The following is a 16501-nucleotide window of genomic DNA, read 5'->3' as shown; positions in this document are numbered from 1 at the left end:
TCTCCTCCAGCTGGCAGTTTACCGTTGTGTCAGCGATCCAGTGGTACCATCACTGATTTAAAGCTGGCACTTTTTCCAGACTGAAATGCTATTTTAAAAGTGTGTTTAGTGTGAAAAAAAAAGCCTATGGCAACGTTCCTGTTTATATTCAAAAGGGAGGTGTTTTATATCTTCTATACTCTACTGGTCCTTTTCTTACCCAAACAAGACGGTTGTTTAGAATGTTTTGGATTAAGAGGTTTCTTACAACTGACTGGTCCCTTGTGAGTCAACATTCTATGTCCAGAATGTACAGAATGTCCATGAAAGCGTCAAGATATCGCAGTGCAATGTGATGGTCACTACCAGTGTAGACACAGTTACATCATTATCAAGCACATTTAACCAGGTCATGCACATAACAGAATTTAATAGTACAGGTTTTGCAGTTCAGTGAGGTACAATTTCCACGTGGCACTGCTGACCACAAACCACAACGCTCGGCATGCCTTTATTTTCCTCTCTAATCTCTACTGGGGTAATCCAGAGAATGTTTAAAAGTGGAAGTAGCATTTAAGTGAGTTGATCTTATTAAAACCAAGTGTAAAATGTATTTTTAAGACTCTATCTGTGGATTATCCCAAAAACATTCAAAACTGTGTACAATTTCTTTCTTTGCAAAGGGACACAGAATCGGCGGTTAGAGGATGCTCATTACAAAACGCAGCGATTAACGCCATTTAAGGAATAGTTAAGCAAAAATTAAGGCTTTGCCATCATTAACTCACCCTCATGTTGTTCTCAACCTGTATGCTTTAACGTTTTAAGTGATTCAACAAAATAACGGCATGAGGGCGAGTAAATTAAAATATTCATTATTGGGTGAACTATTCCTTTAAAATGTACAAATGGAAATCAAATCACTTTATTGTCACACAGCCATATACACAAGTGCAATGGTGTGTGAAATTCTTGGGTGCAGTTCCGATCAACATAGCAGTTGTGACAGTGATGAGACATACGCCAATCTACAATAAACATCAAATTAACACAACACAATTTAAACATCTGTTATACATAATTAAACTCGACTTAAAACATCAAATTAACACAGCACAATTTAAACATCTGTTATACATAATTAAACTCGACTTAAAACATCAAATTAACACAGCACAATTTAAACATCTGTTATACATAATTACACAACTTAAAACATCAAATTAACACAACACAATTTAAACATCTGTTATACACAATTACACTCAACAATATACAATAATAACATACATTGCACAGTATACAATATGCTGTTTTTGTTTTTTGTGTTTTTTTTTTGTTTTTTACTATATAGATACTATATAGATATATTAAAATATATATGAAAAAAGTATATATATAGAATGTACAGTATTGTACTGTATTGACATTCAGGCTGTCGGTTGATAGTCAGTTGTTAAGAGAGACATAATATAATAACAGTAATATAATTTATGACAGTCCGGTGTGAGATAAAAGAGTAATAAAGTGCAGGGATGATGTATTTTGATCGTGGGAGATCAAGAGTTCAGAAGTCTGATTGCTTGGGGGAAGAAGCTATCATGGAGTCGGCTGGTGCGTGTCCTGATGCTGCGATACCGCCTACCTGATGGTAGCAGTGAGAACAGCCCATGGCTCGGGTGGCTGGAGTCTCTGATGATCCTCCGAGCTTTTTTCACACACCGCCTTGTATATATTTCCTGGAGGGAGGGAAGCTCACCTCCGATGATGTGTTTGGCAGTTCGCACCACTCTTTGCAGTGCTTTGCGGTTGTGGGCAGTGCTATTGCCGTACCAGGCGGAGATGCAGCCAGTCAGGATGCTCTCCACAGTGCAGGTGTAGAACCGTGTGAGGATGTGGCGGTTCATTCCAAACTTCCTCAGCCGTCTCAGGAAGAAAAGGCGCTGATGAGCCTTCTTCACAACGACTTCAGTGTGGACGGACCATGTGAGTTCCTCAGTGATGTGGACACCCAGGAACTTGTAGCTGCTGACTCTCTCCACTGGTGCCCCATTGATGGTGATGGGACTGTGTTCTCTGTCTTTTCTTCTGAAGTCCACCACAAGCTCCTTTGTCTTACTGACGTTGAGGGAGAGGTTGTGCTCCTGACACCAGTGTGTCAGAGTGTGCACCTCCTCTCTGTAGGCTGTTTCATCATTGTCAGTGATCAGACCTACCACCGTCGTGTCATCAGCAAACTTAATGATGGCATTGGAGTTATGTGTTGCCACACAGTCATGTGTGTACAGGGAATACAGTAGTGGGCTGAGAACACAGCCCTGCGGGGCTCCAGTGTTGAGGGTCAGTGATGAGGAGATGTTGCTGCCTATTCTAACCACCTGGCGTCTGCTTGACAGGAAGTCCAGGATCCAGCTGCACAGCGAGCTGTTTAAGCCCAGAGCCCGGAGTTTCTCATCTAGCTTGGAGGGCACTATGGTGTTGAATGCTGAGCTGTAGTCTACAAACAGCAGGAAATGTTTTATATATATATATATATATATAGGAGGTTTGGGAAAAGCATAATGAAGAACAAAAAGGTATATTTCTTCTGATGTTTGTACAGAATATGAAACTAAAGACCTTCATTACGATAGAATCAACTGGGAAAGGAGGAATCGGGGTTTGTTTGCATAAGTGTGTGTGTATTTTCCTCTGCCAGTCTCCTCTCTTCATCTTGATGGACTGTGTTTACGTAACAAACAGAGTTGTGCCACTCATGCAAAGCAGACTTGCTTCTCCTAACAACCCAAAGCACAAGCGCTATGTTCAACCACATACTCGAGGGGAGAAACAACAGCTAGGACTCAAACCTATAAAACGGGTTGTGTGATATTCTTTTGATGTGAAGTCAAGTCTCTTGTGCATGATAAATTCTACATCATTAATGCCACTAAGCTGTGAACCCCTAACATTATGAATATGATACTAACTCTAGAATCCAGCAGAGTATAGTAGGGATGGGCATGAATACTCTGAAATGACAGCAATGATCGATCGTGAATGTAATTGGGTGGTACCTTGCGGTCTGATAGATTGGAATTGGGACAGCAATTCTACAGACAAAACGTTCTTGGATTCAAAAACAGATTGTTCCATTCCAATAGGCACAGAATGCAAAGGTCTTAAAAGACCTTTCTTTTTTTTTTTTTTTTTAAAAGTCTTTTTTTTAACTCGACTCACTGTCTGTAGAACAGCATGAGATGTTGAAAAAAAATTTGCAAAACGGGATGCAATAAACATTTTCAGTCTTATGCATGTATATTATTGACTAACAATAAAACTAGCACATACAAAACTCATGCCCCACATCAGGTGCTTCCAGTGTCAATTATTCCTTTGTCAGTTATCGGAAATTAATTTTTATCTAGTTCGATCGCGTCAATCTTGCAATCTTGCAAGGCTGAGTTCTTGTTGCTTCAAAACTTTTAAGGCCCTGATGTACTTCTGGAGAAGTTCTTCTTTGGTCTTCGTTCAGGGGTAAAAAAGACATTTGAAACAGCCGAGCAATGGAATACTGTTTGTGAATATTCAGACACCCATCACACCGCTGTGGGAGGCATTTAGAGCAGCATTTAAATATGAGGACACTACATGTAAAACCTAAACAGGGTTGGGAAGTAACAGAATACATGTAACGGGATAACGGGATTACGTATTTAAAGTACAAAATATGAGTAACTGTATTCCAATAGTTACAATTTAAATAATTGGTAATTAGAATACAGTTACATTCAAAAAGTATTTTGATTAATTTAAATTGTGTATGGTTCAACTTTTTGAAAGATGGCTTTTTCAACAGTTGTGAAGGGCAACATCTCTTTGGCAACGAACCTACTTCATCCCTGCATTCTCTCCATCATGGGCTACCGGTCAGGTATTTCGCTGTCCAGGCAAATACATCACTTATTGTGGGTTGTTGCGGGTTTAATGTTGGTGTTTTATAACCTTTCATCCCAGGACCCAGTTTAGCTGCTTCGGAAGGGTAATGACTTTGAATGTGTGTGAAAAAATTATTTTTGTTCCCTCCTAAGGATGGGCGATACGCAAAAAATTTGTTCACTAATTTTTATTTAAAAATAAATTAATAAAAAATAAATAAATATTAAATCACTATATCCAATTACATTGTCAACCCACAACTCAGAGCACCTCCTGAGCTGAGATGTTTGAGGTAATTTTCAGCACTCTCATAGACGATATTATTCTTGCAAAAAAAAAAAATGCCAGAAGACTGAAACAAAGAAAGAGTGAGAACCCTTTCACATACGCATGTTCCACAAAACTGCACGCCTCCGAACAAACAGCATGTCATACATGTGCATAGATGGCTTTTCTGTCATCTGTTCTTAAAAATATAATAAAGTGTGTTTCTTCAAGTGTGTGTCTGTGTGTCTAACAGAATTTCTTGTCATTCCGAGTCAGAGACGTCTTACAGTTAACCACCATGCACATTATATTCGCTACCTGCAATTAAACTTCTTCTATCAGTGTGCTTACTTTGCTGCCTGTGTAATTTGATACACTGAAAGCCAGAAGTTCTTTACCAATGCATTATTTAGGTTCATTTATCATGGGTCGCAAACTCTTCATTAGGCAACTATTCTTTATTTAAGGCTATTCTATTCGTTAGGCTGTTGTTTTGATATTGGAAGTTCCATTCATATTGTTTCCCCCTTTTACCCGGTATAAAATTTCATACTGGTGTTGTCCCTTGTACAGAGTAAAACCAGTTACACCGTGGCAACCCTATTGTACAGCGGTGAAAAACTCTTATGATGTGCTAAATTCATATGAGCAGACAGAGAAGTTTGAAATATGTTTGAAACAGCAGAAATAGAAATAAACCTTGTGTAAATAGTCATGTGAATATTTAGCTTTATGCTAAGCTAAAAATGCTATTTCTTGACATTTTACATACACCTGATGCTAGCCACGATCATATTTTTTTATCAAGAAAAAACATGCTGGATCTTTTTTTTTTCTCTCTAGTAAGACCTTTGATATTAGGGCAAAAATCTTATTCTTAATGAGAACTTTTGTATTGTTTTTCTGTAAAAATACCTGAAAATCCTTGAAACAAGATCAATTTTCTTTAGAGGCAATACTGCATAAGATGCAGTACTTCAGTTTGATGATCAAATCTGTGTCATGCGCACTGCGTGGAAAACCATATGCTTTGGCCTTTAAAGGGTTGCGTTAAGTGTTTATATATCCTATAAAATCACATCAGGCATTTGAATTTTTTCCCTACTTAAGAGTCAAAGCTAGATAAGCTCCTTCGTGTTCCCCAGGCACACACACATGGACATCTGATGAAAGTTAACAAGATGAAATGGCCTTTATCCTTTCCCTGCAGGAAACTTTCAGTCAGGAAAATAATGCTTTCAGAGGGCCAGGAAAATAATGCTTTCAGAGGGCCAGGTAGCACAAGAGTTACTTCCAAAAGACAAGCATAACTCAAAGAATCAACTCAAGCTTGAAATGAATCAGAGTCTCGCATAACCACAATAATAGACCGGTTTTAAAAAAAACCACCACCAATAATGGCACAGCTACTTTCGGACAAAAAATCCTAAAGTAACAAGTACTGATTATTTCACAGACATAACCCAGAAAACAAAGCAGAACATACTCTGAATATCTTTCAAAGATTTTATGCCACCAACCGGGCAAACACAATGATCAGGCCTAGTTCTTCCTCAAAACCTTGTAAACACGGCTTTGTTTTGCAGGTAGACTAATACAGAATATAGGCTACAACTTTCATATTAGTTTCATTTGAATGCATCAAATTCTGCTGGTGTAGCATTTCTGCTACATTTTTGCAACCAGGGTCTGAAATCAACACCCGCCAAGCACCAAATGCGGGTAAATTTTCGGCAGTGTTAAATTTTGCAGTGTCAAACGACATTCTGCCGGATGCTTTTTCCTTTCTATCAGTTTGTGTCAGCTTGTAAAATAATATTACACGTTCCAGTTTTGTCCTCAAGGGGGCTCTGTAGGCCTAAGGCCACAGATGTTTACATAGAACGGCTCTTATTAGCTAGCCCCGCTGCTCATCGATAGTCTCAGTTAACAGTTAATCTAGAAGCAAGATGAAGGCAATGTTCAGGAGCATTCATGCCATCAGGATGAAGGGAAGAACATTCTTGGATTTCCAGTGGATGTGCAAGTATGTTTTAATAACCCACCACCACACATACAAATTCTCTGGTAGGGCTGAAATGATTAGTCAATGTTATCGACAACATTGACAATAAAAAAATAATTGTCGACAAACATTTTCTTTGTCGAATAGTCATTTGATGTCATTTAACATAACATGAGATCATGGCAGTGCCTGGAAACCATTAGTCTTTTTCTATTGAATTGAGAATGTATTTTCCCTTCCGGCCCATGCTAGTAGCATGGCTAGGAAATGGGGGTGGTCCCAAATACAAATCCTGGCCATGATACTAGGAATACTGAAACAAATGCATTTGCTTCTGTCTTCCATTTAAAATGCCCCACGTTATTGTCCCTGACAATACTGTGATATTCCAAAGCTTGTGCACACTCCATGCATGAGGAAACTCTGAGAATAAGCAACTTTCCACTGCAGGGCAAGTAGGATGAGCTAATGCTATTTACAGCAAGGAGAGTTAATATATAATGAGTAAATTTAGCAAATTACTTATTAAAAAGTAGTGTTCAAGTTTTTTTGTCCATGAAGATTGGCCCACCTGGGAGATACTGAAAGCCATTAAGAAATATAACAGACATTCCAAACTTTCCTATTCACACACTGAATCCTCAGCTCATCTTATCAGCATGCAGGCAACAAGTTCCCTTTCCACAGCACTCAGTTTGAAACCTGTAATGGAGACAGACCTACCACTGGCACAACAAAGACATCCCAATGTCCACTGATTCCATTTGAGAAGAAAAACAGAGCCAGAGCAGCATATTAGATTAAAGGGGAGGGCTGATGTGTGCACTAATCTGCAGATTCTATAAAAAGATGACCTTCAAACCGCCATGTGGGCAGGGGTGTATACAAAGGTCTTCATTCAGACAGCATGTGGAGAGAGAGTCGTCAGACTGTGCACAAAAATGTTGATTCAAGGGGGTGAACTAAAATAGCAGGACAGCAATAACGAGCATAAACGTAACACTAGTGATTGACTGGCATATTGGCCAGGCCAATTAATAAACCAATATTACTACTAACATTTAAAGGGGTAATGACATTAGGAATCAAATTTTCCTTGATCTTTTGACATATAATAGCTCATTGTACTAATAAAACATACTGTAACTTTGAGAACTCAACTTCCTCAATTAAAAAAGAGCATTTATTTAAAAAAAAAAAATTGCAAAAATGGCTCGTTTGGAATTTGCGAAGTCACAAGGACACGTAGCACATCAGCAAAAACGCAGCTTTTAAAAAGACAATGTCAGTTTATCACTCTGCAACGGAAACCCCCATTCGATGTCTTGCTGTTTTGAGTATAAACTAGTGGTCAACCGATATATTGCTGATTCTGACTATTTTCATTATAATAATATAATAAATGTATTAAATATAATTATATAATTTTCCTGTTTGGCCAATTTTTTTCTTGAGGGTGCCAAAAATCACCTGCTTGCATGTGAAGCAACTGAGCCATGTAAACGACCAGTCACAGCTCGTTTTGTTGTTAAGTGTCATCATGTTACTACAATAATAGTAACACATTTACTGTGCGCAACACAGTCTCATTTAAACGGTCCGCTTATCAGAGCAGATGAGCAGACGCATTTGAGCTCATAATGTTAGTGCTAGCCTGTTTTATTCTCCCTCTCTCTCCTCAAAAGCTCCCTGTAACTTTTTTCTCTTCCCAATTTGGAATGCCCAAATCCCAATGCGCTCTAAATCCTCGTGGTGGCGTAGTGACTCGCCTCAATCTGGGTGGCGGAGGATGAATCCCAGTTGCCTCCACTTCTGAGACCGTCAACCCGCGCATCTTATCACGTGGCTTGTTGAGCGCGTTACCATGGAGACATAGCGCATGTGGAGGCTTCACGTTATTCTCCGCGGCATCCACGCACAACTCACCACGCACCCCACCGAGAATGAACCACATTATAGTGACCACCAGGAGGTTACCCCATGTGACTCTACCCTCCCTAGCAACCGGGCCAATTTGGTTGCTTAGGAGACCTGGCTGGAGTCACTCAGCATGCCCTGGATTCGAACTCACGAACTCAAGGGGTGGGCTCCCTATAACTTAACTTTCTTGTCTAATGATAAAAAGGCAAATATCAATAAAACTTCTATTATATACCATCTGCAAATATGCAGATATCTCGTTTAAACAGATGCAATTCACTAACCTCACGAAAATCCAGTGTTTCCTTCCCGTCGAGTGCTGATCTAATATCTTCCTCTGAAGCACATATTCTATCAGCCAGAGTCAGAACTTCAGGATCAGGATCAAAGTTCCTTTCATTCACAAATCATGATGGTCTGACCTGTGACAATCCAAACAAGTGATCCAGGCTGTTTAAACTGTCAGGAGATTGAGGCTCGCGCTGGATCCGCACGAGCGCAACTTCAGGGCTGCGTCCGAAAACTGTAAAATGCTGCCTCTGGAGACTGTATACGGAGGTAGGATGATAATAAAGTGCTTTTCAAACTGTTTGGAGATCGGTTTCCTTAAGAGTTCCATTCATTCAAAGCAGATGTCAGTTAAGCCATTAACTGATTAGGCAGCAAGGTAGCAAGTCAGCTGCCTACATTTTCAGAAGCAGCCCAAGGTAAAAGCGCTTCACGTGTGCTATAAGTAAATCTCTTATTCACCATCACTGTATAAACAATTGGTTTGATTCTGTATTTTTTGAGTAAATGCGATTGCTAATGTGGACATGCCATCCATGGTTGCTGGACTTCTGTGTGTACTGTTATTTCCTTTTCCCTAATATATTAATTTCTTCATGTGCAAATAAATTACTAAAATTTGATGACTAAACAGAAATCCGAAAAAACTGCTTTCTACCATTTTAAATACAATATATATATTTTTTTGTTTTGTGTGAAACTGAGTAAATATAGTGCTAAATAAATGTTTATCGTTATTTTTTTTAGCAATTTCATGTTTGTTATTTACTACATTAAATTGTGTGATATATCGGCATTGTATCGGCCTATCAGCCACCCTGCTCTCTGGATATCAGCATTGGCCATTAAAAAAAAAAAACCTATATCGGTCGACCACTAAAAACTACAGCCATGTCTTGAAATTTCTGAAGGCAAACAAAACAACTTACATTTTCCTACTATCAGAGAGCATTACAAGAGGACAGATTTTACACAGATGGAAAACTGATAGCTTGGTCCATAATAATGAAAATGCACCATGGTACTTTCATAGTATCCATAGTTTTAACAATGATATTTTTAATAGTTCATGGTCACTATAGGTAAAACCATGCTTGGCTCCTCACTACCATGGTTAGTTCTTTATATAGAAACCATAGTTACTATGGCATTTTTGTCATTATAAACAGCAGTCTAAATACATTTAGAAAGTTTTTCTGCCACAAATACTATAGTTAATACAGTTATTGTTACTGCAGTAAATCCATGGTAAAGTTTTGTAAGCATTGTGATGAGAGGATCTGCGAATTACCGCACCTGCTCTGCGCTCGTGCTGCTCTATCCATTGAGTCGTGTTGACAACTGACCCGTGTAGCGCTGTTTCATTCCACTTTTGAAATGAGCAAAATGCGTTCCAAAACATACTGATGACAGGGGAAGGCTCACTAATATTCACAAGGAAAATGCTAACTGATTGTTTAGTGAAACGTTGCGATCCCCTGCCATCCTACGTTTTAGAAAAGAGCTTGCGGGCCACATGAAATGAAGCGACTTTATTATGCGGTGATGTCACTTTGAGTAAGTGCGTGTATTTGTGTGTGTGTGGTGGGTCTCTTTCTCAGTGTACAAAGCACACAGCTGACTGGGGCTGGCAAGCATTATGTTGCATTAAGAATATTAAATGAACCATGTGAAATCCCAATAGCATATAGGGGAAACACTTCAATAAATATTGAAATGGTTTATTTCACTCTTTGTTTAGATTATCATAAATATTGGTCACCCTGCTTTATAGATATCAACTTTGCCATTAAAGAACTCATCAATCAACCACTACATAATACATCATTATTAATCTTTCTTCAAGTTTAGCCCACTATACTTTTTTTAGCTTATAAGGGAAATTCCAGCTTTTGTAATGTGCTTGAACAAAACTAAAAGGAAAAATGAAACTGAATCATTAACCACACTCATGTCTGCAAGAAGAGAGCCAGACAGCCATGGACAGCTCAAACTGGGAACAAGCCAAAAGATGGGCAGTGTTCCAACTGAACTTCCAGAAAAAAGCAAACCAACCCTTCCCTTTCTAGCCAAGTCAGCATAAAAGCATCGAAACCTCACCAGCTTGAATCTTTGAAACGTGGAAAACAAAGTTCACGCCCACTTCCATAAAAAAAGAAATATTGCAAGTATTATTTGACTGTCAGCTTTCAGATGGTCCCCACATTGACCATGTGTTTAAAGGAAGGGGTCTCACACCAGCTGTTTGCATTATAGCAGCACTGTGATCTGGTGGAGAGGTTCAGATAGTTAAAAAAAAAAAAAAGCTTCCCCCACAGCGCTCTTTCAGATCAACGGATCCTTCTTGCTAGCAAGAAAGCATGCCAGGGAATTTCCTTCAAAAACATCCAAGGAATTTCATTTTTCCTACTGCATACTGCACTCATTTATGATTACAGATTACAGTACTTTGTGTTTCTCTAAAACAACAAAAGAATTTCATCAGCAGTCAAAACATTAACCAAAGCAAAAGACCCTTCTAGACAAAGACCAATCCAAACAAAAGACTTTTGAAAATCGCTACATGCACGGCTCTGGATACAACTTCAATTATATCAGCAACAAGCATGGAGCTGCTATTGTAATGCATTGATAATACCACACTGAAGGACATGGGGGGAAATTAAACTGACACAGCTTCTAAACAAATGCATCGTTACTGCACGAGAAGCAGAAAAAAAGAGTAAGACATGACGTAGCACATGCTTACATAGAAAGCGACGGACGAGTTCAGAGTGAACGCCCCCCATAGGTGGAGGTCTTTGGCGGTTGTGTCTCGCTGCATAAGCATTAGACACGTACAACTGTATTTTATGAAAAACAACGTGGTACCGCCGGAGTTATAAAGACTGAGTCCGTAGAGTACTATGGCACCGGTACAGGCTACAGTGCTACACTACCATCAGCATAGAACCATATTTTGAAGGGTTTCTTTTCTTGTTTGACTTTTTTACTTAATATCTGAGAAAATATGAACTGGCTAAATCTATTGACTATCCTTTTAAGGGCCAGATATGTTCTTTGCAATAAACAATCCCTATGACACGGCTGATTGGTTGCGTCCTCTTGTGGACGTAGGAGACAACATCGATTTAACATTTTAGATTTCTTGTAGATTTTTCCCCCTTCCTGAAATAATGTCTTTAAAATTTTAATTTTGGTAATATTACAGTGAAAAATTATTTATTTATTTTCTTAGCCCTGTTAACAGCCCTAATGGTAAGAAGTCGGATCTACAGCCGACATGTGGGAATAATAAGTTCTTTGCACTTGGCAGAGCTGGATAAAGAAGCGGCAAAGCTTGTGAATTCCACCCCAGTCATTGACACAATGCAACAGTGCGCAGCTTAATTCGATCTTGTGACCTGAACAACATGTTTCTCCTGTGAGTTTTCCAACTGAATTCTGTCAGGTCAGAAATTCCGAATTCAGACGAATCTGAATAAGATTGCCCAACTCATCCGAATTCTTCTCATTCATACCTCACTTATGGCATCATGCTCTGAGCAATGACAGGGGCATATGTTAGTCTGAGTGTGTTAATGAACTGTATTTTCTGAATGGTTCACTTCAATGGAAATGCTTTTCTTGTCCTTACCATGTCACTAAAAGTGATAAAATGAGTTGACCTTATGCGTAAACTCTCACACCAAGCAGCTTTACTAAATAGTTTGCTCATTTATATGATGTGAAAACAGAGCAGGACTAGAACCCATGCAGCTGACATAAGCTACATTCTGCCAAATAGTCTTAAAGTAATCTGATAGTAAACTAACTGATTGATCAGAATTAGAAATCTTTATGTCAACACCTCAATTGGAAAAAATGATCAGACTGAGCTTAAAACAAACAAAATTATCTTAATCCTAAAGAATAATTGGCATGTAAATTTATTTCTACTTTCACATTAGGATTCAAAACACCTCACATACATGCACACTGCAGTGAAGGGACTTACAATTTTCTCTGCATCTGTGTGTGTAAATATAGTAAGTGTGGAGTGGGTATCTAAAAGGTTGTAGGTTCAAAGCCAATAAGTTCTGATCACTGTGTTCAGTGAGATAAAACATGGGTCTCACCTCGCAGTGTAGAGATGCATCAGGGTAATTCAGTTCTTCATCATCATCATCGTCATCATCGCCTGGATTTCTCCAATGTGTTGCCATCATTTCACTTCACAGAAAAGCCGGAGTCCTTTTGCAGAACACATCTAGGGAAATCTCAAGTCACCAAAGAGATCCCAACTCAATTCTGTTTCCACGTGTCTGGGGAAAACACCCTGGAGGAGCAAGAAAGCCAGTCTTTAGACACCTTTCATCACAAAAGGAATCCTAAACATACCATAACATGAATCAATCAGTTCAACAGTAATACAAGAGTATATGAGAGGTGTGGTGTGGTCAGACTCATCAGCCCTGGAAACTTTTCTGTTGTGGGTTTGATGTCGTGTACTCAAACACAACAGACTGTGAACATACTTTAAAAGTGTTAAACTTTATTTTTATCGAGTTAACACATTCATCTCATCCCGGAATCGGTGAACTTTGATTGTTTTGAGTGAAATATAAAGCCATTGGCTCTGGTTAGCATGAGTAGCTATCAAAACAAAGTAAAGGCTAACTGGTATTGTAATGGCTAACCAGCACCTACCTGTTGGGAACAAAGCGCTGATGTATTGCTGTAAACGCCCATTGCGGACCAAGAACTCGTTGATTCGTTAGAATAGTTTAGGCGATAGCGTCGGTTCGTGTCATGGTTCTTATCCGAGCGTTTTTAATGGTTAAAAACAATGCGAAAGTTTTCCTGTTTCCCCTGTCCAGCTCGACACACACGCGCGCACGGCACTCGCTGGATCGGGGCTCGAGAGCTCCCGGAGTCCTTGGAAACGCCGCCCTTTTGCGAGCTGGCGCAGCGTCTGTCCAATCAGGCTCCATGTAACACTTCAAGTTTACATTTCAACCAATGGGCGGCGTGGTTACAAATAGTATTTTTTACCAAACAATCTTCCTTCAAAACAGCCATCTAAAAATCGACTTATTTTAATATATTTCTCACATCATTAGTGCTTGAATGAGCGTATAAAAAAGGGACAATTACCTTTAATTTATTCCCTTTAAAATTCTCTGTTGAAAAAAAAAAAAACTTTCATAAACAACCTGACTTAATTTTTCCTGACAATATATATATATATATATATATATATATATATATATATATATATATATATATATATATATATACATACACACACACTACACACACACACACACACACACTATTGGCGGCCAAAAGTTTGGAATAATAGACAGATTTTGCTGTTTCGGAAGGAAATTGGTCCTTCACCAAAGTGGCATTCATCGGATCACAAAGTATAGTCAGGACATTACTGATGTAAAACACAGCACCATCACTATTTGAAAAAAAAGTCATTTTTGATCAAATCAAATAGACAGGCCCCATTTCCAGCAGCCATCACTCCAACACCTTATCCTTGAGTAATCATGCTAAATTGCTAATTTGGTACTAGAAAATCACTTGCCATTATATCAAACACAGTTGAAAGCTATTTGGTTCATTAAATGAAGCTTAACATTGTCTTTGTGTTTGTTTTTGAGTTGCCACAGTATGCAATAGACTGGCATGTCTTTAGGTCAATATTAGGTCAAAAATGGCAAAAATGAAACAGCTTTCTCTAGAAACTTGTCAGGCAATCATTGTTTTGAGGAATGAGGAATGCTTGAAATTGCCAAAAAACTGAAGATTTCATACAAAGGTGAACACTACAGTCTTCAAAGACAAAGGACAACTGGCTTTAACAAAGACAGAATGAGATGTGGAAGGCCAGATGTACAACTAAACAAGAGGATAAGTACATCAGAGTCTCTAGTTTGAGAAATAGACACCTCACATGTCCTCAGCTGACAGCTTCATTGAATTATACCCGATCAACACCAGTTTCATGTACAACAGTAAAGAGAAGACTCAGGGGTGCAGGCCTTATGCGAAGAATTGCAAAGAAAAAGCCACTTTTGAAACAGAAAAACAAAAAGAAAAGGTTAGAGTGGGCAAAGAAACACAGACATTGGACAACAGATAAATGGAAAAGAGTGTTATGGATCTTAACCCCATTGAGCTTTTGTGGGATCAGCTAGACTGTAAGGTGCAGTGAGAAGTGCCCGACAAGACAGCCACATCTATGGCAAGTGCTACAGGAAGTGTGGGGTGAAATGTCACCTGAGTATCTGGACAAACTGACAGCTAGAATGCCAAGGATCTGCAAAGCTGTCATTGCTGCACGTGGAGAACTCTTTGAAGTAGTTTAAGAAGTTGTGAACATTTTTTTCAAATTATAGTAGTCATTTTTCACGTTATTAATGTCCTGACTATACATTGTGATCAGTTGAATGCCACTTTGGTGAATAAAAGTACCAATTTCTTTCCATAAGAGCAAAATCTGTACATTATTCAAAACTTTTGGCCACCAGTGTGTGTGTGTATATATATATATATATATATATATATATATATATATATATATATATATATATTTACTTATAATCTAAGTTCATTAATATGCTCACAGGCGTGCAAGCTATCCATACTTGGTCACTTTTTAGAAAAATAAAATTTAAATCTATTTCTCACTTCATTGGGGTCTTTATGAACATATAAGGGAAAATGACTTAATAACTACCTTTTCATTATTACTTTTTTAATAATCACCCCCTAGTTTGTTGTAAAATAACTGAGTGATGCCAAAAGCAAGCTGTGAAGTGAGTTGTTTTCAGCTGTACAGGCTGTAAATACTAATAGTTATCTCAAATAGTAAAAAAAAATTGTTTACTCAAGCTTAATTTTTTACTATTGTTACTAGTTTAAATTAAGTTACTGCTGCTCTTGGGCCTGGGTAGCTCAGTGGTAAAGATGCTGGCTACCACCCCTGGAGTTCGCTAGTTTGAATCCCAAATCGGGTGTGCTGAGTGATTCCAGCCAGGTCTCCTAAGCAACCAAATTGGCCCGGTTGCTAGGGAGGGTAGAGTCACATGGGGTAACCTCCTCATGGTCGCTACATGTGGTTCGTTCTCGGTGGGACGTGTGGTGAGTTAAGCGTGGATTCCACAGTGGATGGCCTCCACACGTGCTATGTCTCCGTGGCAACACACTCAACAAGCCACGTGATAAGATGTTTGGGTTGATGGTCTCAGACATGGAGGCAACTGGGATTCGTCCTCCGCCACCCAGACTGAGGTGAATCACTACAGGACCACAAGGACTTAAAAAGCACATTGGGAATTGGGCATTCCAAATTGGGAGAAAAAAAAAGTTAACACTGCTCTTTAAACCCTAAAGTTGTCAATAATAAAAAACATTAAGTGGTCCTAATTAAACTACTTGAAATGTTCCATTTTGGAATCATAACTCAAATATTTACTTTCTTTAAACTTTGGCTTTGAGTACAACTAACTCAAAATGATCGAGTGCAAAAAAACAAGGGGACTTTTGTATAAGACGTGCTATAATTCAGTTTAAATAATTAAATAAATAAAATCAATAATACTTTAATCACATGTGAGTTAAGTTCATTTTACTTGAGCCAAATAAATTTAAGTATGTTTACTTAAGAAAAGCATGCAAACCAATTGCCTTAAAAAAGGTTAACTAATTAGATTTTACAGTTGATTCCCAATGCTGTATCAATGTCAAAATAATAAGAGCAATTTTGAGGTTATTCTTTATTTAATGTTCATACTATGCCCATGGGGATGTGTGTCCAATCGTTTTTTGCTAGTCATTTGCTATTAGCACAAAAGGAGCAATGTTGTGGGATGGAGCGTCTTGTTAGGACTTTTTGTCCCTGAACAAAACAAAATGACAGTGTGGTTTATATGTCACCCTGGGACACAGTTTGACCAGACAATAGAGAAACACTGTTTGTGGTATTTTACTCTTCTCACAGAAAACCAACACCCTGACCCAAATAATTTAACACTGCTAAATATTATTTATATAGGGGTATGCTATGCTATGCCTTGTCAATGGGGAAGTGTTGTGTTGATTGAACATCATTTCCTTTTAAAGCTACTT

The 16501-nt window shown here is 38.5% G+C and overlaps 1 protein-coding gene across 2 annotated transcripts in view; it reads right to left on the bottom strand.

The window, feature by feature from the left end:
* Positions 1–13260, bottom strand: part of LOC127442647 (rho GTPase-activating protein 21-like) — a 108205-nt gene extending 94945 nt beyond the window's left edge. For both annotated transcript variants that reach the window (XM_051700834.1, XM_051700836.1), the window contains exons 1-2: positions 13067–13260; positions 12496–12695 (exon numbers count right to left, since the gene is read on the bottom strand). In XM_051700834.1, the coding sequence (XP_051556794.1) occupies positions 12496–12585 (90 nt within the window). In that variant the 5' untranslated portion in view covers positions 12586–12695; positions 13067–13260. The remainder of the gene's footprint in view (positions 1–12495; positions 12696–13066) is intronic.
* Between the last annotated feature and the right edge of the window lie 3241 nt (positions 13261–16501).

Source organism: Myxocyprinus asiaticus, chromosome 6 (assembly GCF_019703515.2).
Source record: "Myxocyprinus asiaticus isolate MX2 ecotype Aquarium Trade chromosome 6, UBuf_Myxa_2, whole genome shotgun sequence".
Classification (NCBI taxonomy): domain Eukaryota; kingdom Metazoa; phylum Chordata; class Actinopteri; order Cypriniformes; family Catostomidae; genus Myxocyprinus; species Myxocyprinus asiaticus.
Note: the sequence above shows the minus strand (reverse complement) of the source record. Positions and strands in the feature narration are given on the sequence as shown.